General features: G+C 57.4%; 11 protein-coding genes across 11 annotated transcripts; 9 read left to right on the forward strand and 2 right to left on the reverse strand.

The window, feature by feature from the left end:
* Window positions 1–1,052: 1,052 nt before the first annotated feature.
* HRG_10556 (WSC domain-containing protein) lies at window positions 1,053–5,538 on the forward strand (the record flags this gene model as incomplete). The annotated part of the gene is made up of 7 exons (XM_044869027.1): window positions 1,053–1,165; window positions 1,218–3,982; window positions 4,346–4,438; window positions 4,484–4,537; window positions 4,610–4,957; window positions 5,045–5,137; window positions 5,195–5,538. The coding sequence occupies 7 exons, from the start codon at window positions 1,053–1,055 to the stop codon at window positions 5,536–5,538; spliced, it is 3,810 nt and encodes a 1,269-aa protein (XP_044715769.1).
* A 513-nt stretch (window positions 5,539–6,051) lies between these two features.
* Window positions 6,052–7,572, forward strand: HRG_10557 (metallopeptidase family protein; the record flags this gene model as incomplete). Its single annotated transcript, XM_044869028.1, has 1 exon — window positions 6,052–7,572. One exon carries the CDS (start codon window positions 6,052–6,054, stop codon window positions 7,570–7,572), a length of 1,521 nt encoding a protein of 506 aa, XP_044715770.1.
* Window positions 7,573–8,685: 1,113 nt separating this feature from the next.
* Window positions 8,686–9,363, forward strand: HRG_10558 (uncharacterized protein; the record flags this gene model as incomplete). The annotated part of the gene is made up of 3 exons (XM_044869029.1): window positions 8,686–8,742; window positions 8,792–8,948; window positions 9,062–9,363. The coding sequence occupies 3 exons, from the start codon at window positions 8,686–8,688 to the stop codon at window positions 9,361–9,363; spliced, it is 516 nt and encodes a 171-aa protein (XP_044715771.1).
* A 408-nt stretch (window positions 9,364–9,771) lies between these two features.
* Window positions 9,772–10,443, forward strand: HRG_10559 (uncharacterized protein; the record flags this gene model as incomplete). The annotated part of the gene is made up of 1 exon (XM_044869030.1): window positions 9,772–10,443. One exon carries the CDS (start codon window positions 9,772–9,774, stop codon window positions 10,441–10,443), a length of 672 nt encoding a protein of 223 aa, XP_044715772.1.
* A 424-nt stretch (window positions 10,444–10,867) lies between these two features.
* Window positions 10,868–11,661, forward strand: HRG_10560 (uncharacterized protein; the record flags this gene model as incomplete). The annotated part of the gene is made up of 2 exons (XM_044869031.1): window positions 10,868–11,158; window positions 11,218–11,661. The coding sequence occupies 2 exons, from the start codon at window positions 10,868–10,870 to the stop codon at window positions 11,659–11,661; spliced, it is 735 nt and encodes a 244-aa protein (XP_044715773.1).
* Window positions 11,662–11,827: 166 nt separating this feature from the next.
* HRG_10561 (uncharacterized protein) lies at window positions 11,828–12,551 on the forward strand (the record flags this gene model as incomplete). Its single annotated transcript, XM_044869032.1, has 2 exons — window positions 11,828–11,997; window positions 12,281–12,551. 2 exons carry the CDS (start codon window positions 11,828–11,830, stop codon window positions 12,549–12,551), a joined length of 441 nt encoding a protein of 146 aa, XP_044715774.1.
* A 1,737-nt stretch (window positions 12,552–14,288) lies between these two features.
* On the reverse strand, window positions 14,289–14,819 carry HRG_10562 (uncharacterized protein; the record flags this gene model as incomplete). The annotated part of the gene is made up of 1 exon (XM_044869033.1): window positions 14,289–14,819. One exon carries the CDS (start codon window positions 14,817–14,819, stop codon window positions 14,289–14,291), a length of 531 nt encoding a protein of 176 aa, XP_044715775.1.
* Window positions 14,820–16,381: 1,562 nt separating this feature from the next.
* HRG_10563 (uncharacterized protein) lies at window positions 16,382–18,062 on the forward strand (the record flags this gene model as incomplete). Its single annotated transcript, XM_044869034.1, has 3 exons — window positions 16,382–16,835; window positions 16,943–17,662; window positions 17,740–18,062. 3 exons carry the CDS (start codon window positions 16,382–16,384, stop codon window positions 18,060–18,062), a joined length of 1,497 nt encoding a protein of 498 aa, XP_044715776.1.
* Window positions 18,063–19,546: 1,484 nt separating this feature from the next.
* HRG_10564 (helix-turn-helix domain-containing protein) lies at window positions 19,547–20,077 on the forward strand (the record flags this gene model as incomplete). The annotated part of the gene is made up of 1 exon (XM_044869035.1): window positions 19,547–20,077. One exon carries the CDS (start codon window positions 19,547–19,549, stop codon window positions 20,075–20,077), a length of 531 nt encoding a protein of 176 aa, XP_044715777.1.
* Window positions 20,078–21,455: 1,378 nt separating this feature from the next.
* HRG_10565 (MIOREX complex component 7 domain-containing protein) lies at window positions 21,456–21,876 on the forward strand (the record flags this gene model as incomplete). The annotated part of the gene is made up of 2 exons (XM_044869036.1): window positions 21,456–21,500; window positions 21,646–21,876. 2 exons carry the CDS (start codon window positions 21,456–21,458, stop codon window positions 21,874–21,876), a joined length of 276 nt encoding a protein of 91 aa, XP_044715778.1.
* A 458-nt stretch (window positions 21,877–22,334) lies between these two features.
* HRG_10566 (uncharacterized protein) lies at window positions 22,335–22,775 on the reverse strand (the record flags this gene model as incomplete). The annotated part of the gene is made up of 1 exon (XM_044869037.1): window positions 22,335–22,775. The coding sequence occupies one exon, from the start codon at window positions 22,773–22,775 to the stop codon at window positions 22,335–22,337; it is 441 nt and encodes a 146-aa protein (XP_044715779.1).
* Window positions 22,776–24,048: the final 1,273 nt, after the last annotated feature.

A 24,048-nucleotide genomic window follows, 5' to 3' on the forward strand; every position in this document is an offset into this window, starting at 1 on the left:
CATGACATCGGGCATTTCCTGGGCTACGGTGATGGATGACCCCTGCATTGCGTTCTCGGTCCTCGGCGCCATGCATCAGGCAGAGCATGTGCAGGGGTTGGATGTTACCGGGTCCTCGTTTAATCCCAGGAGAAGCCTGACTACCTACCTATTATAACCAGCAGAACACGGTAGAGCTGCGGGGCAGTCATTGCATGTAGGTGCGAGGCAAGCTGGGTACTGCTACCCAGGCGCCAGCTTGGTTCCTCAGCGGACTTCTTCAGCGGATCTGCCCGCTGAGCCATCAGGGACCGCACCCCGCCCCGATTGATCAGCGGGGCCTTGCCGGGGTGCCTTGCGGCCGAGCAAGGCAAAAGAAAAAAAGACGTCGACCTATTCTTGGTGCCATTTTCCCGCATCCATCCATCACAACGCCGCCCTTTAGGCGCCATGCATGCAATTGGCTTGATGGACCGGCCCAGGCCTGTCTGTTTGTTGGTGGCTGCTCGACCCTTGTGCAACGCTTTCACGGCCGTTTTGCCGACGCTCTCCGCTCGCCTTCTAGAACAGGTCTCCAGAACCTCCGCCCAAGCAGGACATTAGGCCTTGCTCTGCCTCGACCAGGCAGCCCGACATGACGAACACACCGGGTGCTCGGCGCCACACAGCGAGTGTCTGGGTGCCGAGCGGTCCGTCATTCATCGGGTGCCTCGAGTGTCCGCGGTTCACTCGGCAGCCCGTCTTGAGACGACAGCACGCCAGCCTCAGGTAGGTAGGTATCCATCTACATGCATGTCGGTGCCAGGGCCTGACGGTACGTGCTGACCGGGCTGGAAGAGCAGGTAGAGAGAGAATGGAAGACAGCTACAAGGGTCCTGCAGCCGGATCCAATGGTACCTTGGCCGGGCGGCGACAATATCAACCACAGCATGGCCACCTCTCGCTCTCTTAGTCCTCCTCTCGTCCTCCACTCCGCCCCTGCCTGGCCAGCGACTGCTCGCCGTCGTCGACGACAGCTTGCCTCGTCTCACTAACCGCTAATCGTCCACCTTGTCGCCGTCGCCGTCGCAGCCATGAAGCCGCTGGGCGCCGTCGTCGCCTCGGCCCTGGTGGCCTTGGTCGGCGCGCTGGCCTCGACCGACACAATCACATGGGGAGGTGACAATACACGTTCAGGATTTCAGACGTGAGTGGCCCATCCTTCTTCTTGGAATATCTGCTGACTTTTACTTCTCCAGAAACCATCGTATGGATCCTGCCATTGTTGGCAGTTCTCAGTTTGGCCAAGTCTTCCGCACACCTCTCCCCGGCACCTATGTAGGACAGCCCGAGCAGATCTTCTCCCAACCTCTCGTGTACACCCCCAACGGCGGCACAAAGCAATACGTCTATTTTGCCACGACGCAGAACAACGTCTACAGACTTGATTCGAAAACAGGCGAGATTCTCGCGTCCAGAAACCTCCACATCCCCTTTCTCACTGCCGACCTCGACGGTTGTGTAGACATCAACCCAACCATCGGAGTCACATCCACGGGTGTAATTGACTACGGCTCAGATACCCTCTATCTCATGGCCAAAACCTATGTCAACCAAAAGTTTGGCGACAAGCCTCAGGGGCGCCCCGCCGGTCGCTACTATCTCCATGCTTTAGACGTAAATGACTTGAGCGAGCGCCCCAACTTCCCCGTCGACCTCGAGGGCATTCTATCGAGAAACGGCGACAATCGCATGTTTACCGGCGGCATCCACCTCCAGCGACCCGCCCTGCTGCTCACCGGCCAGTACATCTACGCCGGATTCGCATCCCACTGTGTCCAGTACAACTTCACTGGCTGGATCATGGGCTGGGACAAGGCCACCGGCAAAGTTATTGAACGCTGGTCCACGCAGGGCAAGGGCGTCCCCAACACTGTTCCGGGCGCGGGCATATGGATGAGTGGCGGCGGTCTCTCCTCGGACGACGCCGGCTCCATCTACCTCGCCACGGGAAACGGATACGCGTCCCAGCTTAGCAACATTCCTGTCAAGGGCTTCAACCCGCCCACAGCCCTGGAGGAAGCAGCACTTCACATGACCATGAACGCTGACGGCAGCCTCAACCTCGTCGACTTTTTCATGCCGTGGGAGAAGCAGGCCTTGGACGGGGCTGACAAGGACCTTGGCACCTCGCCCCTCGAAATGCTCCCCAGCCAGTTTGCGTGCGGTGATGTCAAGCGCGTCGGTGTGGTTACGGGAAAGACAGGGAAAACCTACTGGCTCAACTTGGACAATCTGGGTGGTTATCGCAACGGCAAAGACGGTCTCGACGATGTCCTGCAGGTGTTTCAGAACGAAAACTCAGTCTATGCCGGGGCGGGTGTCTACCCGCTAGAAGGGGGATGGATCTACATCAACGTGGTCGGCTACCCAACTAACGTGTTCAAATTCTCCTGCAATGACGGCGTTCCTGCCTTCACAAAGGTGGCCGTCTCGCCAACGCCCAACGCCTACATCCTCGGTGTCTCCCACGGAACCGTCACCTCCCTCGACGGACAGGAGGGAACAGGACTCTTGTGGGTTACAGACGTGCAGGGCGTTGGGGTCAAAGTCTACAATGCCGTTCCAAAAAATGGTAACCTCGTTCTGCTAAACTCCTTCAACGTCCCAGGCATCACCAAGTTTACTCGTCCAGTCTTCGGCGATGGTATGCTCTATGTCGGCACCACGCTTGGGTACGTCTACGGCTTCGGTGCCCCAGTCAATGCCCCGCTCAACTGCTCTTCACCTGTCGACTTTGGCAACGTCAATATCAAGAACAGCAGCAGCACCGAGTCTGTCACCTGCAAGGCCACTATCGATCTTATCGTTACAGGCATCGGGCTGGGAGAGAAAAAGCATTTTGGAATTTCTGACTCGCCCAAGTTGCCGCTTCAACTGTTGCAGGGACAATCGTTTAGCGTTGATGCCGTTTTCCGTCCGACGGGCGTCGGTTTTCAGTCGGTCGACCTCCTGATCAACACCACCAACGGCATCGCTGGCTATAGCACCGAGACTCACGCGAGGCTCACTGGGACGGGACGCAGCGTTGGTGCGCTCCTGGCTCTGAGCCCAACAACCATCACGTTCAAAGGCATCGTCACCGGACAAGACCCCGGCGGCGTATCGGAGAGTCTCGTGGTTTCCAACAGGGGCAGTTCGCCGCTTAACGTTATATCCATCTTGTACTCGGTGGGTAACTCGACGGGACCGTTTCAGCCCTGGGATGGCCATGGCAACCTTGTCGTCGGCAAGTTTACGCTCCAAAATGTCCCGACAGCCGTCGCGGCCAATTCGGGCGTGACCGTCAGCGTCGCCTTCAACTCAACGACCAGCGGCACCTTCACAGGCTTCGTCAAGTTTGTTACCGACGGCGGCAATGGCACAGTCTCCATTGCCGGCTCCTCCGGGCCAGCAGCTATCGCGCTTCTTGAGTTTCAGACACCCGATGGCCAAGGTTGGGTCAAGTACCAGTCTGGCACTCCTTTCAACTTTGGTAACGTGACTGAGAACACGTCGAGATCTCTCAAGTTCAGAGTCACCAACAATGCCCCTCCCGGCGGGGTGAAGCTATCTTTGACCGTTTCGAAGCCTCCGTTCGGCGTTGCTAGCATAGTGAGAGCAGCCAACCAGGTCGATCTGGCCGAAGGCTCGTCCTTTGGACCCGGCGAAAGCGGCACTGCCGTTCTCACTTGCGCCGCGCCCAAGTCCCAATGGAACGTGGCGTCTTACAACGGCACGGCGCAGTGGACCATGAACACCAATGACCCCGGCTTTGGCAAGCAGTTCATCCAATTCCTCTGCAACGCGGTCGCTGAGCAGGCACCTCCTCTGCTGCCCAGCGGACAAGGCCAGTTTCGGTACATTGGATGCTATAAAGACAACACTCCAGGCCGCCAATTGCCAAACCAGCTCATCGACGCCGACAAACTCACCAACGCGCAGTGCATCGCGGCGTGCGCGAAAAACAGCTACATCTTCTGTGGTACACAGTATCTTCGCGAGTGCTGGGCTGGAAACCAGATTCCGCTGCAGAAGGTTGATGACCAGAATTGCAATTACAATTGTGCGGGAGACATCAACCAGATTTGCGGCGGCAATGGGGCAGGAGACGCAGCCGGCGGGACCTACATGTCGCTGTTTGCCGACTCGCTTCGGTGGAACGGCAACTACACCAGGCCCCCAGTCACCGGGCCCGTCGTGAACCCCGGCGTATCGGGCTTCATCAGTATGGGGTGCTTTACCGAAGCGCCGAACGCCCGAGCGCTTCCCAACGGCGTGAACACGGAGAAGAAGACGGTGGCTATGTGCGTCAATGCCTGCAAGGGAGCGACGTATTCTTATGCAGGACTGGAATATGGAGGGGAGTGCTGGTGTGGTAACCAGCTGGGGACCGGCTCGGTGCACGCTCCCGACGTGGATTGTGGCATGACTTGCACAGGTATGCTCTCGAGGTCGGCTTCTTGGCAGAAATTGACTTTGATAGACAACACGACCGAGTTTTGCGGTGGCCCTTCGAGACTCAATGTCTATAGGCTCGGTGCCCCGCTGCCGTCCAGTTCTACGACTACCACCCCTGGGTTGACGACGACTACTACTGATGCCGGCCCAGGCCCCACGACTAAAAGCAGCAGCTCCGCCGGTCCGACGCCTACTGGACCGGCCGTAAAGAAGACGGTCGGAAAGTACGAGTCCCAAGGATGCTGGACAGAAGCCACAAACAGCCGAGCTCTGCTTGGAAGCGGTTCTGCCGACGACAAGATGACGCTCGAGTCATGCGCCAAGTTTTGCGATGGCTTCAAGTATTTTGCCACCGAATATGGAAGGGAGTGCTACTGTGGCAATAGCCTTCAGCAAGGAAGCGTCAAAGCCAGCAATGAGAATGATTGTTCTTTTCCCTGTGCTGGCGATGCATCCGAGTACTGCGGCGCTGGAAACAGAATTCAGCTTTACAAAATAGGTGATTCGGCAACCACGGCGCCGCCGAGCCCTTCCCTGGCTGGGGACGTGCTCAGCGACGCTACCATTGACAGCTCAGGGACCCAAGGTGCAACGCCATCTCCGTCAACGGCGCCCGACACGTCGTCCACCGGGTCGGGAAGTTCAAAGGGTCTACCGGATACGCCCACTGTGACGTCCAGTACGGTGACAAACTCGACAAAGGTGACCACGCAGCTGGCTTCAGCGACTCCGACAGGCCCCATCGTCTGGCCTGGGAATGCCAACTTCACCTTTTACTCTTGTGTGTTGGAGCCCTCAAATGGCCGTCTTTTGGAACTCCAAGTTCTCGACGACGGAAAGAACATGACCATTGACCGGTGCTTGAGAAAGTGTTGGAGCTATTCGTGGGCAGGGGTTGAGTATGGCCGGGAATGTTGGTGCGGCGACAAGCTCAATCTTGCGGGCATCGACGGCGCCACGCCAGGCAAGAATGTGACGAAGACGGAGTGCGATATGCTGTGCCCGGGAGACAAAAAGGTCTACTGCGGCGCTGGCGTGAGGATGAGCTTGTACTCGAATAATGCCACGACGACGACATGAACCGCTGACAAGGAGCGGATGAGATGGCGATGAAGCGATTGAAGATTAATGTCCGAATTGTTGGAATGTTCCCTTGGTAGAGTAAGTCCTTCCATGACTACATACATGTAATTGGCAGCGCGGGAATGGCGCAGCTCAGCTGCTTCCAGGACATAAAACATGATTTTATAATGTAACATACTTGTACTCTAGCATAACTCTCTCGAGCAGTTTATGTGTATATATATTTTCTGGCGAAATGGGTTTGCTTTCCTACCTACTCGGGGTCATGCTTTGCCGCCGCCTGCATCTCTTGTCAACAGAGTGTGACGGAGGTTCCGGTTCTCGTCAAAGGCGCACCTACTACATGCTATTATGGGATGGGCTTGACTCGGCCCCTTTTGGCTGCAGTTGAGGGAGAGCTTTGCGGTTGTATGTAATTAGTTGGCGGGAAATCCAATCGGCTTCCAAACCCCGCGCCAGCTCAACCTCCCAACTTCAATCCTACGTGCTCTGCAATTCACGGCCAAGACCATGTCTGCTCGTCCTGTCATAGCAGTCGCAGGCCTAGGCTGCGAAACGTCCACCTTTACCCCGTCGAGGACGCTTGCCGCCGCTTTCCATCCCCAGCGCGGCGACGACATCATCAACAGATATCCCTTCCTCCACGCCGATCAGCCGCTCGGGCGAGATGCCAAGTGGGAGGGTGCATTGATCGGGCATGCCATCCCGGGGGGCATTGTGAAAAGAGACGCCTTCGAGGCCTTGGCGGGCGAAATCGTTTCTCGTCTCTGTGGCATCATGTCCAAGGGAAAGGTCCATGGCCTGTGGTTCGACATCCACGGGGCCATGTGTGTTGAGGGCATGGACGACGCCGAGGCGGAGCTGCTGAGGCGTATCCGAGAAGCCATCGGTCCCCAGACCCTCGTCTCGGCTTCCATGGACTTGCACGGCAATGTGTCACGCGAGCTGGCTCGCTTGACGGACCTCATCACCTGCTATCGCTTTGCACCACACACCGATGTGCTAGAAACCAAGGAGCGAGCTTGTCGTAATCTCGTCAACCTAATCCAAGCCTCGTCCGACCGCAGGCCGTTGAAAGCCTGGATCCCCATCCCCATTTTGCTTCCTGGCGAGCAAACCTCTACTCGGATGGAGCCGGCCAAGCGCATCTACGCGGCCGTGCCCGAGGTCGAGGCGTGTCCTGGCGTCATTGACGCTGCCATCTGGGTTGGATACGCCTGGGCTGACGAGCCGAGGAATCGAGCGGTGGTCATGGTGACGGGCTGGGACAAGGAGCCTGTATCCTGGGGCGCAGAGCGACTGGCGAAGCTGTTCTGGGATGCGCGCGGCGAGTTCAAATTTGTCGCGCCCACGGGCTCCCTTGCCGAATGCTTGGACGCCGCCGTCAAGTCTCCCCAGGAAAAACGGCCGTTCTTCATCTCCGACTCGGGCGATAACCCTACTGCCGGTGGTTCTGGCGATGTGACATGGGGCTTGACCAAGCTCCTGGATCGCCCCGAGTTCAAGGCCCCGGACTCGGGTTACACCGTCATCTACGCCAGCTTACCGGGACCAAAAGCCGTCGAGACAGCTGTCGCAGCAGGTGTCGGTGCCACGGTTACGGTCACGGCAGGGGCGGAAGCTGACAAGATCCATGCGCCTCCGCTGACAATGACGGGCGTTGTGCATGCAATCAAGCGCGGTGATCGAGACGCTGAGGTAGAAGTGGTCCTTCAAGTCGGATCCGTCCACGCCATCCTCACCCGCCTTCGCAAGCCGTATCACAAGGAAAGGGACTTCACTGACCTGCGCCTCGACCCTCGACGTGCAGACGTTGTCGTCGTCAAGATTGGGTACTTGGAGCCAGAGCTGTTCGACATGGCCAAGGGCTGGATGCTTGCGTTGACCCCCGGCGGCGTGGATCAGGACTTGCAAAGGCTGGGGCACAAACGGATACAACGACCCATGTGGCCGTTTGACCAAACGTTTGACAAGAGTCCGGATTTGAGCACGCGGTGGATCGAAAGCGTGGCAGAGAAGACGGGGGGGTAGGTGAGGGGACATTGACTTTGATGGACTCTCATTGAGCCGACAAGGCACATGACGCTTGAGGGTACTCAGGGTAGCAAGTGTTTCTTTACGGGCATCGTTGGCAACACGCTGGGTGCACAGGATGGTGTTTTCACAGCCCCTCTTGACAAATTCACACCAGCGTCAAATCGTGAGTTGCCCCTGATCACCGCGCACATGGATTCGTTTGAGTTACTCTCATCCGCCTAGCCGAGTCTCCAGACTCCCTCCATTTGCAAGACCAAGGTCGTATTGTCAAAGAGCCAACATCTTCCCGCTCAACAGCGCTGCTGGAACCTTGGTGGAAAAGAGCCATCGTAACAATCCCCCTCCGCCTTCCCCATACCTTGGCCAAGCTCGTTTGGAAAGCAATAGGCATTGGCACGTGCGCAGTGTCTCAGCGTGCAAACGAGCGTCGGTGAATCAGTTGGCAGCTTCCGGCCTATTGTTCTCGTTGATCCATTCGGTTTGCACTGCCAACTATTACGGCCAATTACTTCCGAGGCAGCAGCGGCTGTCAGGCCGCCAGTGACATTCATTTAAACGCAAAATCTCTCGCATCTTGTTGCCTCTACATTTACTTATCCATAACCTCCTCTTAAGCAGGCAAAAGTCGAAGCTGCACTTCTCTTCTTCTCTTTGCAAAGGCTTGGTCTTTTTTCAACGAGATTCTTCATCAACTCACTTTCACCTACATATACTTCGAATGCTCTCTTTTATTTTCACCGAGAAAGAGCTTTTGCGGTTTCGCCTTCTTCCTGCTGTCTCTACGCTTTCCATTGCGGCATTCGTCTCGTCGACTCTTTGGGTGTGAAGGCGTCTTGTGCCATAGAAGTTCTCCTCATGCAACAATAACGCAGCGAAAGAGGGACTGGGCGGGATCTTCCGTCGCCCGACGGTAGCTTACCCCCATTTCTGTTGCAAAGGTCCGCGACCAACAACCATTTCCTAGCAATAAGACTCAAGTTCCTCGCGGAGCCCAAAGACATCCCCGTTACTGAGGTTGGCCTGAAGGGAGAGGCCTGAGCGACGGTCGACAGGAAGGCCGGGTTGGCGGTTGAAAGGGAGGCCAAAACCACGGTCGAAGAGTTCGGCATGTCCTTTAACCCCAGTGAGGGGTGGATCAACAACAACGACGCCATTATCGAGGGCGTCAGTCGTCCGGCTCAAGAATGCGTCCGCGGACCTCAGCCAACATTAGCCTCACCGATCCGACCGCCAGGCTTGTCAGACGCCTTGTGACCTCGGCGGCGGCGTTGACGAAGACGAGGCATTGCTCGGCCTAGGAACCGCCCAGCTTTTCGGCGGTGACCCCAAGCCCAGCCCCCGTCGCCGGCGGCGGCGCCAGCGAGAGGAAGGTTCGGAGGAAGAAGGGGACAGTCACACCGACGACACCGCCTCTGACGCCAGTGAAGGGGAGTCAGAAGACTCTGAGACTCTGCCAGACGCCAACGACATGGACATCGGGCAGCAACCCCGACCAAGGACACCATCAGCCACAAGGCTGCCAGTGTTGGCAAGACAAAGCCGCTCCCGGCCGCCGGCACCCGCGAAGCGGAAAATTTCGACGACGCAGACCCAACCGGCGGTCTGAAGTGGCTCTTCTACGCCACACGGCCCGGGAAACGGTTCAGCTGGTATGCGGACCGAGTCAACCAAATTCGCTACGTCGTGCATGACGCAACCAAGTATGCGGAGGTCCTACGTCAGGCGCTGGAGTGTAAGGCCCGAGGAGAGAAGCTTCTCGTATACTGCGGCCTGGAAGCCGGATGAGCCCCTGGAGACGTCCGTTAACCAGACGGAGGAGAAAGTGGAGGAGTAGAACACCAGAACACACACACTTGGGACCATAAGAGCGGACCTGGAACGAAGACTTCCCATTCGACTATAGCGACGTGGCCGACACGATTCAACCCTCCTCCTTTACATTGGCGGCACGCCAGAAGCGCTTGTCCGGGGTTGCTTCTTCCTCGATAAAGCTTTTCTTGCAGCGCGAAAGTCATATGTATAATTCATTGCCAATTCACCATCAATCCATTCTCGACTCATCTACAGTGGCAAACCGCGTGCGCAATCATGCCGCATACAAATACTATGTGGTTGGGGAGAAAGGAAAGCGCTGCAAAAACCAAGTCCTTGGGACAATAGGCGGAAACCTCACATCTTCATTTTCCCAGAACCATGCAGGAGGAACCCCAGCCCCCTCCTTTGAGCCAGGGCCCAGGCCCTCACCCAGGGCTCGATGAACCACTTTACCCTGACATGAAGACCTTCCGTGTTGCTAGCCTTTCAGCTATCCGAACTGTCGACCATCGCGAGATCCCCAAGGGAGAGGACAACGTGGTCTACGCAGAGACTCTCGGTTGGGCCAGCGGGGCTGGTACCTTCTTTGTCGACGACCACCGGTTACCCAAGCCCAGAGGTCAGTGGGTGAAGGTCAAGGTCTGTCGTCGCGCCTGCAACCTGTGGACGGGCTCTATCTGCTCGACCGCGGAGACTGCTCGCCCCAACTTGCGGGAACAGTATACCTTTGGGGGCCCAGAAGGCCATCGTACCTTGCTGCCCATCGCGGCCCTGGTGGGTTTCGATGCGTATAACTGCCAACCTGCCTCAATCCGTTATCCTCTTCGCGATGCCATCGACTGGAGCTATCGGGAAATAGATGACCTGAAAGGTCTTCAAACCAAATGCAACAGCTCCGGCCAAGTCCGTGGAAGCTGCATCTTGCTGGTGCAAGACTTGGCTGTCCCGGGGGACATGGCCGCTCTCAAGGAGTTCCTGCGTGCCAGTAGGCAGCATCAGATTGACGAGGCTCTGAGGGCCGTCGATCTGGACAAGTTAACTCATTTGTAATGCATTATGCATACTTCCATCACGCACTATTGACCCATTAATCGGATCAACGGAGAGTACCAGATGCCCCATGAGGAGAAATCGGCGCATGACAGCAAAAGCCATCTCGGGTTGGTACGCATGCTTAAGGAACTGGAAGGCTACTCAATTCGTGGAGTCACCAAATTTGCCCAGAATCACATCGCCGGATGCAAATCCTGCTGCCTCGGGCAAACAGACAGGCAGCAACCAGCAGGGTTGTACAGGCCAGTGCCCGTCCCTGACCGACCAATGCGTGCGATTGCAATGGTCTTCATCACACCCAGAAACAGACTGGAAGCTCTTACTCCCAGTCTTACAGTAGAACCTCAACAGCACCTGCAACGCTGGGACCAAGACGTCAGGGTCTTTTGTTGCATGCCAAACCACGATGGAACACCCGACCATGGGTCGTCTCATGTATGCCCACGCTATTACGCTCGCCACCGGAGGCGAAATCGACGACCGAATCCAGGGCGAGCCCGGCATCGTGTACGCACCCGAGATCATCAGACAGCAGCTCGGACAGGTCTCTCACTATCCGCGCTCGCGTGTGCCGTTCCAGAAAATGGACGACGAGCTCGTCCACCGAGAGGGGCTTCTCTACTCGGCGCTCGCCCAGTTCTCCTTCGCTCGCCCCGACGCGCCGCCGAACAGACTGGACGTGTTCGCAGGTCTCCATTACAAGCTCCTCGGGGTACACGGATCAGTCACGATGAGAAAGGCCACGTCAGCGCGCGACGACCGCGAAAGCAGGTGTCGGATCCGGACTTCCAGCTTATGCCCGGAGAGCGCACGTTTACCCCCAGTATCATGTTCGTGCCGTCGGCCACGGTTAACCAAGCGTTCGATGAGATCTCGAACTTATTCTATGGCATCTTCGACCTCTGGTCTCTGTATCAGAGCAGCAAGACGACATGTCCCAACCCGGGCCGCAAGATAAAGACCATCGACTCGACCCCCCAGCCGCAACTCAAACTCGACGAATGGGTGACGCAGCACCAAAGCCCGCCGCAGGCCTCAACTCCCGGATCATGTCGAGCACCCGCGCTAAAATTCCGTCTGGACTGGACGCGCCGTGGTCAGCACCACCTACACCACGGGGATATACCGCCTGTCCATGAACCGGAATGGTCGACCTTCACGAAAAGCCAAGCCAATGCCATCCTCGAGAACGAAGACCTCTCTACCGAGAACTAGCAGGAGCGCCTGCAGGAGTTGGCCATTAAAGAGTCCTTGAAACCGGCCGAGCCTACGGACGGGGACAAGCCCGGCGACAAGGACAAGCAAGACCCACAGAGTATATAAGATAACTAAAAAGTTGACCGCCAGAATGACTATAACACTCGCCAAGAAGCCCAGCACTATGGCCGACAAAGATAACTCGGGCAAGAAAGTGCGCTTTGAATCCAAGTATCTTACCAACAAAAGCGGTACCAGCGCCAAAAACGTTAGAGACAAGCTGGAGAGCTCTTCCGACAGTGACCAGAGCCAGGCCAGCGCTGGCTCCGACGCCTCCGAAGCAAACGTCGTTGGGTATATGACCACAGGACAGGTCACTGCCCCAGGGTGACCCTTTCATGTCTCAAAGAGCACCGGAATGATGAGAAGCCGCTGGTATTGCTGCCGGGGAGCGCTTCCACGTCAGACGGCTGTTAAGACCCCTGGCATAGTTTCCCTGGCGCCCCCGCCTCGACTCGACCAAGCCGACCCCTCGCACTGCGCCTGAAAAGGCCGAGAGGCCTCTGCCTCATCCGACTTCTCCCCGTCGACCTCTTAGTGAAACGGGGCTTCGGCCCGCGTCTTACTCTCCCCGCAGAACCGAGGTCCTCCCTACTCCGCCAAAACTGCGCAATATCGTCTGTCGCAAGGCGGCCGTGACCAGGGAATTCGACAACCTCGTCGCCGAGGGATGGGGCAGGGCTAAGTCCCGCAACGTCGCCCAGGAATTCGTTGAGCAGGTGTTAGCGACCGAGGAACACAAGTGGTCGGACGCCCAGCGATTCGTCAACTACACGGCCGTCAGGCCCCGAGTATTTTCCAACCCCCGATCCCTGCCTTTGGTTGGGCGGGAATCGCATGTATCGTGAGCGCTACTCTGAGCTGCTTGCCGGCGGTTATGGCTCCCTGGTGGCCGCTGGAATTGCGGCTGGAGAGATCTTCCCTCTCTATCGGGAGGTGGAAGCCCTCCGAAAGACAGCGGAACGAGCGGCGACAGCCAAGGGCGCCGAACCGGAAACTAACGTCGACGAAGAGGACGACGACATTGAGACGCCTGCTTCCCGGGCATGGCGCCCGGAAAGCTGCCTGTTCGTGGGTCAGGCGCGCCCCCGAGAAGTGTCCCACCTGCCCCCGAGTCCGAGTCCGAGGGTGAGGCCGAGGCCGAGGCAGACCGAAACAGTTCGGCCGACAATTCCTTCATTGACGATGCCGCCGTCGAACGCGAGAACGACACGGCGAAAGTGATTGTTTCCGATGACGCCGAGTCCGAGGGCGAGGACCCTCTCTCGAGCCCCATTAGCTCGCAGGGACAAGGAAAAGGAAAAGGAAAAGGAAAAGCGGCGCGGCCAAGAGGGAGCGAGAAACCCAATAACCCCGCAGAAACGCCAGGCAAGACTAGGCCATGAGCCCAAAGATCAAACGCTGGCGCGAAGAAGAGCTTCGGAAGCGGGGCGACGCGAGAAGTCTGGCCAATGTCATATGGACGTGGGTGACGGAAGAGGGCGAGGCGGACGATGGAATATGGTCGGATATGCTGGTGGTGCCGGCAGCCGCGGACAACAACGGGCGCGACATCGGGGCGTGCGTAATGCAGCCTGGCTGGGTCCCGGCAAGCTCTGTGACCGGTTCCAGGTCGGCAGGGACGAGATGCGTGCGTGTATGCACCTCCTCAAATTCTCTGTCGTCCCGAGCTCGAGTCACGCCTTGCCGGCTGTCTCCTTGTTGAACCGCGCGCTCGTGCGGTTCAGGGAATGTGCTCGAACGTTCCCACCAACATCGAAGAAATGAACGCTTGTTTTCTTCAGTTCGATCGTCTGGGTGGTCTACCGTCCTCGGGTGCAGCTGGGGATGTAGAGGGGCTGTCCTGCTTCGCGAACCCGACGAATCTGTCTCGAAGCACCTGTGCCGAGTCAAAGTTGCGCTCGAATCATGGACTTGTCAACCGCACCGAACTGGACGCCCATGTCATCGTCATCTGGCCTTACAAGGCGAATATCAAGCACATCGCCCGGCGGTGGAGGCGGCCCGAGTATTCCCCCCTCGTCAACATGCCGGGGGCTGCCACGGTCGATTCGTTCCAGGGCCGCAAAGGCGATTGGGCTATGTTGTCGCGTGGACACCGTGGAGATGATTGGAAACTATGAAAAGAAGTCGTTTGACGTTATGCCCTGGACATGAGGAGCTGTTGAGGCTGCAAGCCTTTCGGCTATGCAAGGTGGGACTGTCTCCAGGAACGCAAAGCTGGTGCCTTTTATTAGGGCTACTTGGCTAGCAATAGACGATTTTTGAGAATAGACTTACTTGGTTGATGTTTCTACTTCTTGCCGCCTGGCAGTATCACCTTTTGATCGTCGGGCTATGGAACATGCCCAGCCCATGACATGTCTGGCGCGATGCAAATTGCGCCTCGCCGCTGGGAGATGCGTGCACTACTTGCCTCGGCAACGCTTCCAGTCTACCCACCGAGCCCTCCTTCGGTTTCACCCGCTTTCCCGAAGTGCCCCTGTCAGATGAGATTGTCAACTCTACCTCAACTGCTCGGAGGAAGGGCCCACATGAGCTCTACCGTCGTCCCTCTCCCATCAAGGCCCCTGTAGGGTGGTGGCTTATTCGGGATAAGCGACCTTGTAAGGCACGATTCCTGCTTGCGGGTGTTTGCTCTTCCTCGCCTTTTCTTGGCAGGCCACACAAGGACCGCTGCGTAGATAGCACGATCCGGGCACCTCTGGCCCCCAAAATATGTACGAGGTGCCTTGATAGTCGGCTGGTGCCTTGATCTCATGGCATGCGAGGCACTCAAACTTCCATCCCAGGATCTCGAATAGCGTCCTCTTCTTGTCCAGGTTGAGAAAATGCCGGTCAAGAGCATCTTGAAGGGCGGTTATAACCACAAAAGCAGGCTGGCCGGTTCGGGGGTTGCAAAAATCGGGACCCGTGGAATTCAGAATGGTGCACCGGTTGTGGCCGTCGAGGAATTTGTGGTCCAAGATGGCCAAGATGTCGCTGTCGATTCCTTGGCGGACGAGCTGTCGTCGCCTCTCGCCGTCGGGGAGGACTCCCGATCTGGCAGTCGGGGTCTTTGCGTCCTCATCCTCTGAGCAGTAGAACTCTGTTTCAACCACGCTGCGGTCCGTCATCTTTGCGACTTCTTTTCTCGTCCTTGATTTCGGATTGGTGAAGCTTGAGCGAGAGGTGGTGATCGGTACGTACAGGAGGAAACAGCTCGATTTATAGTTTTGCTGCCGTGGTTCTGTCGATGGCTAGGTGAATGAGCTGATATAAGTGTGTTGGTCACGAGGTGAAGCCCTCCGCGTCACAAACACTGAACGCGTCCTGGATTCACGCCGTTGCCTTCCAACATCAATCGAAGAGCCCAGATCACAAAGCGTGCGGCGCCAGGATGGTAGTTGAAGAGTCCATTTCCCCACTCATGTTATGCTGAATTGTTTCAGTGTTGAGCGAGTCTATCGTACAGAGCATGGACCGGATGGTGTCGGTACCACAAAGCCCAGAATCGTTGCCTAGAAAGCCTCGTTGTTCCCGTTTTCAAGTACATGTCTCAAACAACAGGACTGCCCTGTTGCTTCTACTCATGCTTCTTATCGTTCTCGAAAAGTGCAGCAGACCGCTCAACGGAACCCAACCACCAAACGGAACGGCAAAGGAGCATGGCCTACACACCGCCAAAAATCAGATCCAATCGAAGTTTGACAGCGTTCAATGGGACAGGCTCCTAACAACTGTGGCCCGAGCCCCGGGTAACGTCGCACAGGCGGACAGGCCTGACGAGATGCATTGTGCAAACTGCCGTCTTCATCGCGGCATTGATGGTGTTGCGGTTGAGCTACGGCACTGCCAACAGCCTATCAGCGCCGGGCGGTTATCGTGTCGAGGCATCGATGCTCGCTTGAGGGTGCAAAGGGCACTCTGGGCCAACTGGTGCCGGCCGGCTTCGATTTTCGTTGGTCTGGCTTAGGCGTCGCCCAAGAACACCCGCCGTTTCGGCGACTGACTCGGTGGATGGGCCTTTCGTTTCCGGGGTTGCAGGTTCGAGCTGTCTAGAGTTGTGGCCTCGGTTCACAGAGGATGCGGTGCTTTATCTGTGTCCTACGTCTTGACCCCTCGAAGGCCAGCTGCAAGGGGCGAGCTGCGCATTGGCGACTCGGACTCGGACTGGCAAGGATCTCGGCTTGTACAAGGCATGCCAGAACCGCTTTGAAGACGGCTTGGGTGTCAGAAAAGTCACTACCGTTTGATCCAGTAACACCAAAGTCAACTCGCGCTCTCATCTCAAATTGCCTCGCCGCATTTGGACGATGCGATGCAAGTCGCCACGACCTCGGGTCTGTTGGTCGCACGTGGTGAAGAATGGCCAATTTCCAACCCGCTGGACGATGATGTACGTTGATGGAGGCGTGCCAAGCTGCGCATGAACATTGCCGTGCCACATGTCTCCTTCAATAGTGAGTTCAAGGTCTCGCGTCGCGTCGCGTGGCAAGTTCGTTGCGCCGTTGAACTGAACCGGTTGTGGAGGCGGAAGCGGACTTCCTAAAAGGGGAAGCCCCGCCCAACTTACACCAGGGTGAGGGGGTTATAAACAGAACGGCACCCAGCTCCGACTCGACGATGCTCCTATCACCACATATTTCTTGTACGACTTGATATCTCTCACACAACTCCGTACTCTCTGCAAAGCACCATGCTGCGCCCCGGCCTGAGCAACTTGACGCGGCGCGCCAGCCCGCAGTTCTGCCGCTCGGCATCCACCGCTGCGGCCGCCCAGTCGTCGTCCAAGAAAGAGGGCGACATCTCGGACGCCTTCGTGTCTCTGTCGGGAGCCGAGCGCGCGCCCCTTCCGGACCGGTATCGGCAGCTCAAGTGTGACTTGGTGCGGGGGCGGGAGGACAAGCTTGTCGAGAGTTGGTCGAGACTGTTGCGCCAACTTAAGCGGGAGAATGACATTATTGCCGCCAAGGGCTCTGATGTCATCCCTCAGGTCGACTTTGCCGACTTGGAGGCCGGTTGCGAGAGGTTGAAGGGGGAGATCAAGAAGCGCGGCGCCTTGGTCGTTCGAGGCGTCATTCCCGAAGACGAGGCCAGGGGGTACAAGGACGAGATCGAGGACTATGTCAGGAAGAATCCCCACACCAGAGGTCAGCCAGATCCATCCATGCCTTGTCTCCGCGCATTCCAGCTTCTCGAGTCTCGGTCAAAGTCACTCTGTGCTTCAAGCAAGCCGTGCTAACACGTCCCTTGATAGCTTTCCCGCCTCGAGACCCCCAAGTCTACGAGCTCTACTGGTCAGGCCCTCAACTCAAGGCACGCTCTCACCCTTCGCTCCTGCGGGTCCAGAAGCACCTCATGTCCTTTCTGTGGCACACGTCATCCCCCACGGCCCAGATATCGCTGGACCACCCCCTCTCCTACGCCGACAGGCTGCGCATCCGCCAGCCCGGGGATGCCAGCTTCGCCCTCGGTCCTCACATTGACGGCGGCAGCGTCGAGCGCTGGGAGCGGGACGGCTATGGGCGCGGCGGCGTGTACGACCGCGTCCTCGAGGGCCACTGGGAAAAGCACGATCCGTGGGATGCAAGTGGCCGCGTCGACGCCGTTAACAACCTCTATGACGGCCTCGGCGCCTGCTCCGTCTTTCGCATGTGGCAAGGCTGGATGAGTATGTCACGATCCGGGCCTCACGAGGGCACGCTCCTCGTCAATCCGTTAATGCACATGGCAACTGCCTATGTCCTGCTGCGGCCCTTTTTCAAACCCCTAAACGCAACCAAGGGGCCGCGGTTCCTCGACGAGAGCAACTGGGCTTTTACCGGCAGGGCAGACATGACGAGCGAGCTTCAGGGTGCGTCGCCGGGCCACGGCCAAGAGCTCACCGACGACTTACATCCGCACCTGGAGCTGGAAAGAACAATGATCCACGTGCCCAAGATCAAGCCCGGCGATTTCGTCGCGTGGCATTGCGATAGTGAGTGCCTCTTTTCCCCGTTGCGTCCGGCAACATCGGGAGTGCCTAAAGCGACGCAAGTCTAACACGGCCGGCAGCCATCCACTCGGTCGACAAGGTCCACGGAGGCGGCTCAGACTCCAGCGTGCTCTACATCCCCGTGTGCCCCGTCACGGCCCTCAACGCCGAGTACTTGGCCCGTCAGCGGGACGCCTTCCGGCGGGGCACGCCGGGCCCGGACTTCCCAGGTGGAGAAGGAGAAGCCCGGCACGTCGGCCGACCAACCGAAGAAATGATGCGGGGTTGGACAACGCCGGCGGGCCGGCAGGCGTTTGGGCTAGAGAAATTTGACGTGAGGGAGGGTGCGCTGCCGGGAGAGAGGGACGTGGTGGAAAAGGCGAACGCAATCCTGGGCTTCTAGTCTCCTCTCGCGTCCATAACGAAGTTCTCTTTTCTCGTCACTTAAAGTCCGGCATAAAATCCGAATCCCGCAGAAGGACCATCTGGGACTGTCCATGCTGGGCCGAGTCTCACCACACGATCAAGGCCCCATGCTGACGTCCCATAGCGCGGAGTTGAGTGCAGAAGCGCCATGTAGGATGACGACAAAGACACCAGACCGCAGCTCCGGATTTGTCAGCCCAGCAGCGGATATTGAGGCCTTTGAAGGTCCTTGCGGCCACTAGATCGGGCGGGGATTTGATGACTAGGGCCGGGGGATCATTATCGAAGACTCCAAGACTTGTCGGCATGCCACCACCCACTGGCCTTCCCGGGGACCAGTGTGACGTGGACTTTGCAGTGCCGACAACCCGAGAAGCAGAAGGGGTGGTGTTCGTCAACTTCAGGAACAGCAAATGACCTGGGGAATCGAGACCCGCAAGTCCGCCGTCCACGCCGAGTAACAAGGCTGGCTCCCAATGCCATGACCGATCTGTTGAATGTGGAGAGGCGTGCCCGACGAGCCGTGTCCGACGAGCCGTTTCTTCTGGCCGACTGACCGCCTCAATATTCAATGTCTCTGTCGTAGCTTCTTGGAGGCGGACTTTGGTTGCCCCTGAGGCTGAGTGAGAGGCTCATGCGTCCGTGCCGTAAGCTGACGCCGCCCTGTCGGAGAGTTTCGCTCGTCGGTTTGTCATCAGCGTTGACAGCGAAGAGCGAAAAGCTACACGCCCTTGCCGCTTGCGTCTTGAATTCATGGACGATGCCCGACGAGCCCGCAATTAGTCAGCCCGTGGTCTTGGAACTGGACCCAACCATGCCCCTGTTGGCCAGATCAGCTCGGGATGTGACGTTGGCCGGCTTGTTCGTTAGCTTCACGACCAACATGAGTAGCTGCGCATACGGACACCTTGCCGTAAGAGAGAAAGCGGAGAGAGGAGTTGACAGGGAAGGGGTCGGACATTGGGTGGCAGTGGGTGCTGTGGGCTTGTGTAAGCGAGTGTTTAGCCCAGTTTCTCCTGTAGCAGTGTAGACCAAAAAGGAAACAAAAAAGGGTCAAAGCTGGTGGAGAGGGCGGAGATGTGGATGATGTGGATGATGTGGCAGGCGGAGGGGAAACAAGGTTATCATGGGCCGAAGGACGATGCAGTGTGCGTCACTTCAGTATATATAGGAAGAAAGCTCGCCCGTGAAGCAGTGATGAAAGACCTCGCAGACACATCAGCCTACGCCGTGAATTTATAAGAGACAAGACTTGGCCTTCTTGCCATCACGCAACAATCGCGCCATCTTCGTACAACCCCCCAAGGGAACCAGACAAGGTTAGCTTGCGCAAGGTGACGTCTTGGACTCTTGTTAGCCCAGCAGTCTGTCTCGGCTGCATGCTCCCATTTCGTCTTATGAATATTACTAACTTGGCCTTCCCACCTAGACCAAGAAAACCACCACACCAAAATCGCCATTATGCAATACACGCTGTACGATGCCTCCATTCGAGTGGCCCAGGACTCGCTCAACACCCTGACGGCCATCCTCAAGAAGGGCGAAGCCCACCCCAACGCCGCCAAGCTGCCCGAGGCCAGGATCTATGACGACATGCTGCCATTGACCTTCCAGATACACATCGTTACCGACCTGGCGCAAAAGATGCAGGCCCGCCTGACGGGCAAGGAGCCCCAGAAGATGGAAAATGACCTCAAGACGTTCAAGGACATGTACGCCCGCATCGACAAGGTCCAGGAGATGCTGAGCAAGACAGACAAGGATGCCATCAACAACTACACGACGGAAAAGGTGCCTTTGGGGATGGGCCCGGGCAAGGAGGTTCAAGTCTCGGGCCTTGGATACACAAACGGCTATGCCCTGCCCAATCTCTTCTTCCACGTCACGACGGCCTACAACATCATGCGCAAGGAGGGCGTGCCCCTGGGCAAGCTGGACTACCTCAAGCCCTACCTCGCCCCGCACGTGCCCGGCTTTGAATTCCCCGCATGAGCTTGGGACGACTGAGTGGGTTCTTCCTGAATGTGTGGAAAGCTTGCGTCATACACAGGGCGAACGTGGTCTGAAGTGCGCCAAGATAGAATGAAAAGAAGCATTTCGAAACACAATCGTCCTGACCACCCCAGTAAGCATGATTCATGCGAGATGTACGCGCAAGCTTTGCTACAAACTCAGTCTGGAGATCATGGCTTGTGTCAGGTGTGAGCCGTAGCATTGACTTTCGAGATATCTCTGCCACGCGAAACTGATGACAGGTTTCACGACCAATGCAACACAAGTAAGTGCTACTTGATCGCCTAGCTGTAAGCTTCCTGGCAGGTAGCACTGCGAGAATACAGCTTCACCATGACGTGGTCTGCCGTCCACCTTCTCGCTGGGGTGGCGCGAGTAGATAGCCACGACCATTACATGTCGGGCCGGACTGAGCAGACCGCAGGCTGGCAAAAGCCGCTCGACCCGCCTCTTATTAACCCTGTCCACACCAAGTCCCTTTGCGTCCCGCGCGCTGGTCTCGCGGCAGGACGACTCTTAGCCGAAGTGGCCTAGTACCAATTGTGCCCCGAGCGGCGATGGTCCTACCTCATCCACAAGGCTATCTATACAAGCAGAGTCCGGAAGTGGCTGTTGTGCCACCTAAACGGCCTTTGGCGACTCGCTCCAGGATATCCTGATGGGCGGACAAGCGAAGCGAAAAGTCGACAGCGACCAAAGTGCTTGCCGGCTCACCGCGACACCATAAGCTCTCACCTAGTCGATCTCCCCACAGAAATTCGTCAACTTGTCTTTAATCGCATCGAGTTCATCGAGGATGTCATCTGTCTCGGCCCTGCGAGTCGATTCTTGTGGACCTTTGCTCGACATTATATCGGTTAAAGAGCTGGGTATGTTGCAGCAAATGACAGCACGAGGGTTGGAGGCTGCAACATCAAAATAGCACGGTCAATGCTCTGGGGCGGGATTCTGGTAATTTTTCCATTGCGATCCGTCCAACGAATCCGTTACCTCGACTCCATGTCTCTGGCCAGATGATAGATCCAACGTTCAAAGTTGGAACCCCCATCTGAATCATCTCATCCACCGACCCTTAACCGTCCTTGCCGAAAAATGCAATTGTATGTTCTATCGGACCTGGGAACAGTTCTCCGTAACTTTTTGTCTAAAGAGCCAGGTTGAGGTGGACTCCCAAGGTGTGGTGTAGCTCCCGGGTAGGCAAATGATTGTTAGTGCGGCCCGCCTCTAGCCGCTGATGGCTGACCAACGTCGTTTGCCGGCAATCCGACAAACCTCCGTCATCACGACTCTCCATCACCGTCAACTCCCAACTTCAGGCAAGCAGCGCCCTATAACATCCGCACCGGCAGTGTCCATCATGTCGCCGCAAATGTGGGTGCTACGTGCCATCATGGCCTTTGAGGTTCGCCCCCTTCCGTCTCTCCTCTCGCCACTCCGTGCGCTAACCACTGCAATCTATCCAGGACCGCATCATCGCACTCGTACGCGCCTCACCGTCTTGAATCAACGTTTGAAGCGATCTTCAGGCTGACCATCTTCATGTACAGATCCTCCGACAGCCCGGGTTCCATCGTGCCGTCGGCCGTATCCACAAAGCAATCCATGACAAGCAGCATGGCCGGAATTCGAATCCGCACGAGCCGCTGGCCCCGGGAGAGGCCACGGCCGACCCTACCCCTGCCGGAACCAGCAGGGGCTTCTTCAAGCACTTCGCAGAGGAGATCAGGAATCAGTTTCGGGGGAAGCCGACGGACCTGTCTGACAAACCGCCCAAGTGAATGACTGTCAGAGGCACGCCACTGGCGGATTGATGCCGTCACTACTGTCACCTTGCCGAGACGCACCTGTCCGCCCGGAATCACCTGCACTTGGGCTTCCCGTCACGATGCTACTCTCAAAAATTCTGCTCCCGACCCTAGCGAATACCAGTGGTCCCCCATCATGACTGTGGTAGACTGGGGGGCGATGAAAGCGGCGGGCAGTTGAACATACACTCCAGCCATTCTACGAGGAACGCAGCCCGAGCCACCACAGGCTTGACCGAGTCGAAATGCTTCGCACCGCAACAACATGGCTCTGGCATGCGCCTCAAGGCCGTGTCTGGAGAGGTGGCTTAGGCTAAGCTGGACAGAGACCTTCTGTACTCGCCTTGGGAAGAGGACGTGGATACCCTTCCTGACTATGCTTCATCAAATTGTGACGCTCTCCGTTCCTCGGCTCTCAAGTTCTTCTCTTATTAACCAATAAACACAGATATGATGCCGTCTACCACATCCGCCATCTCATCGTCATCGCCTTTCCTCCCTACCTTGCACATCTTCACCTTTCCCTTGCCCGCGTGTTTGCATCGCTTGCCCGGCTGCCGCCAGCAACTCGCGCAGAGGTCGGGATCCCAACAGCTGTTACACTTGAAGCAAATTTCCTTCTTCACCATCTTTGTCTTGCACTTGTAGCACTTGAGCCCTAGTCCTAGGCTGCCGTCCTTGTCGCGCACGGGAAGCTTGTCGTCTTCGAGCTTGACTCGCTTCATGCCGTGGCCGCATGCTCTGCTGGGGGCGTAGCACGATTCGCAGTAGCTGAGCCCGCCTCTCTTGCACCGCTTGCAGTGGAAGATGACGTCGCCCGGTAGGATGCCGACCTCGCAGCCCCGGCAGATCATGGCTTTGGACATGGCCATGGCATCGGGCGTCTCAAGGGGAATACTGGGACTCGTTGTACCCTGCCACAGGCTTTGAGGGTGCCATGCAGCGTAAGCCGGCGCAGTGCTCGAGGGGGCGTACTGTCTGTCCCAAGGGCAACTCGCCTGAACGAAAGGCGGGGCTGGGAGCAAAGACGTCGTGCCGCATGCTTGAGGGGAAACATAATATTGCTGCGTGCGATATCGAGCTGAAGTATTTTCGCAAGTGTAGCCTGGGGGATATGGAGATGTATTGACTCCCTCACATGACGAGGATGGAGGTTGCGGGCATGGCTGGGGAGAACCGGCGGAGCTATGATATGACAAGGACTGATAATGTGGCTCTGAGCTGTAGGCCGGCGGCGCGGAAACAGGTCGAAGCTGATGACTCCTCATCTGGAGATCAATCAACCACATGGCCTCGACAAACTCCTCCACGCGGAATCGTCCGTCTTGATTGACGTCGGCCCGCTCCCACACGCGCGACAGATCAGCCTTGTCCAGGCCGCTCTGCAAAAACCACGGCAGCCGCCTCGACGCCCGTGAGGTACGGCCTCCCGCCGCTGTGTTCACGGAACAGCGCCTCGAACCTGGACCGGGCCTCGGGCGTCACCCGGGGAAGCGGGGAAGGGTGTTGCGTCTGCGCGTGCCCATGCCACAGGCTCTGCTGGGGCGGACGTGTCGTCGGTGCCGCCATGGAGGCTGGGATGAGGTGGTGGAGGGAGATCCCGTTGCAACGTCGGCTGTAAGAATTGACGAGAGCTGGCTGGGGCAGGCGATTGAGATATCGTGAGGTCAGGCCGTTAAAGGAAACAGAGGTTGATTGCCCGCGGTCCTCGAGTCTGATGCAACTGACGTATGATGTATATTGTTTGTGAGAAACCAAATCGAGAGACTGCGCAAAAGCAGACGACTTGACAAGCCATATATATATATATACACACATCCAGAGAACATAAATGATCACCGATAATGACCTTAAGAACCACCCGATAGAAGCCTCGCATCCTCATACCCGCCGCGTCGTCGCCTCTCTAGAGCAGCAATTACACCGCCACTGCTGACCACCGCCAAGGCGCCAGGCTTTTCAGACAGCAGGCCGAAAAGGGAAATGTTTCTACATCACCGCCCGCGCTTACTCCGTCGACGCTCCGAGGCCCCGGGGTGGGTCCCGCCCGGGCAAGGTTTCCGAGTCTGGGAAAATACCTGCCGCTCCGGGGAAGCTGCTCGTCGACACCCAGCGCCTATATCCCTGAAGGGAAGACTGGCACAA

This window comes from Hirsutella rhossiliensis (assembly GCF_020360975.1).
Source record: "Hirsutella rhossiliensis strain HR02 chromosome Unknown scaffold00016, whole genome shotgun sequence".
Taxonomy (NCBI): domain Eukaryota; kingdom Fungi; phylum Ascomycota; class Sordariomycetes; order Hypocreales; family Ophiocordycipitaceae; genus Hirsutella; species Hirsutella rhossiliensis.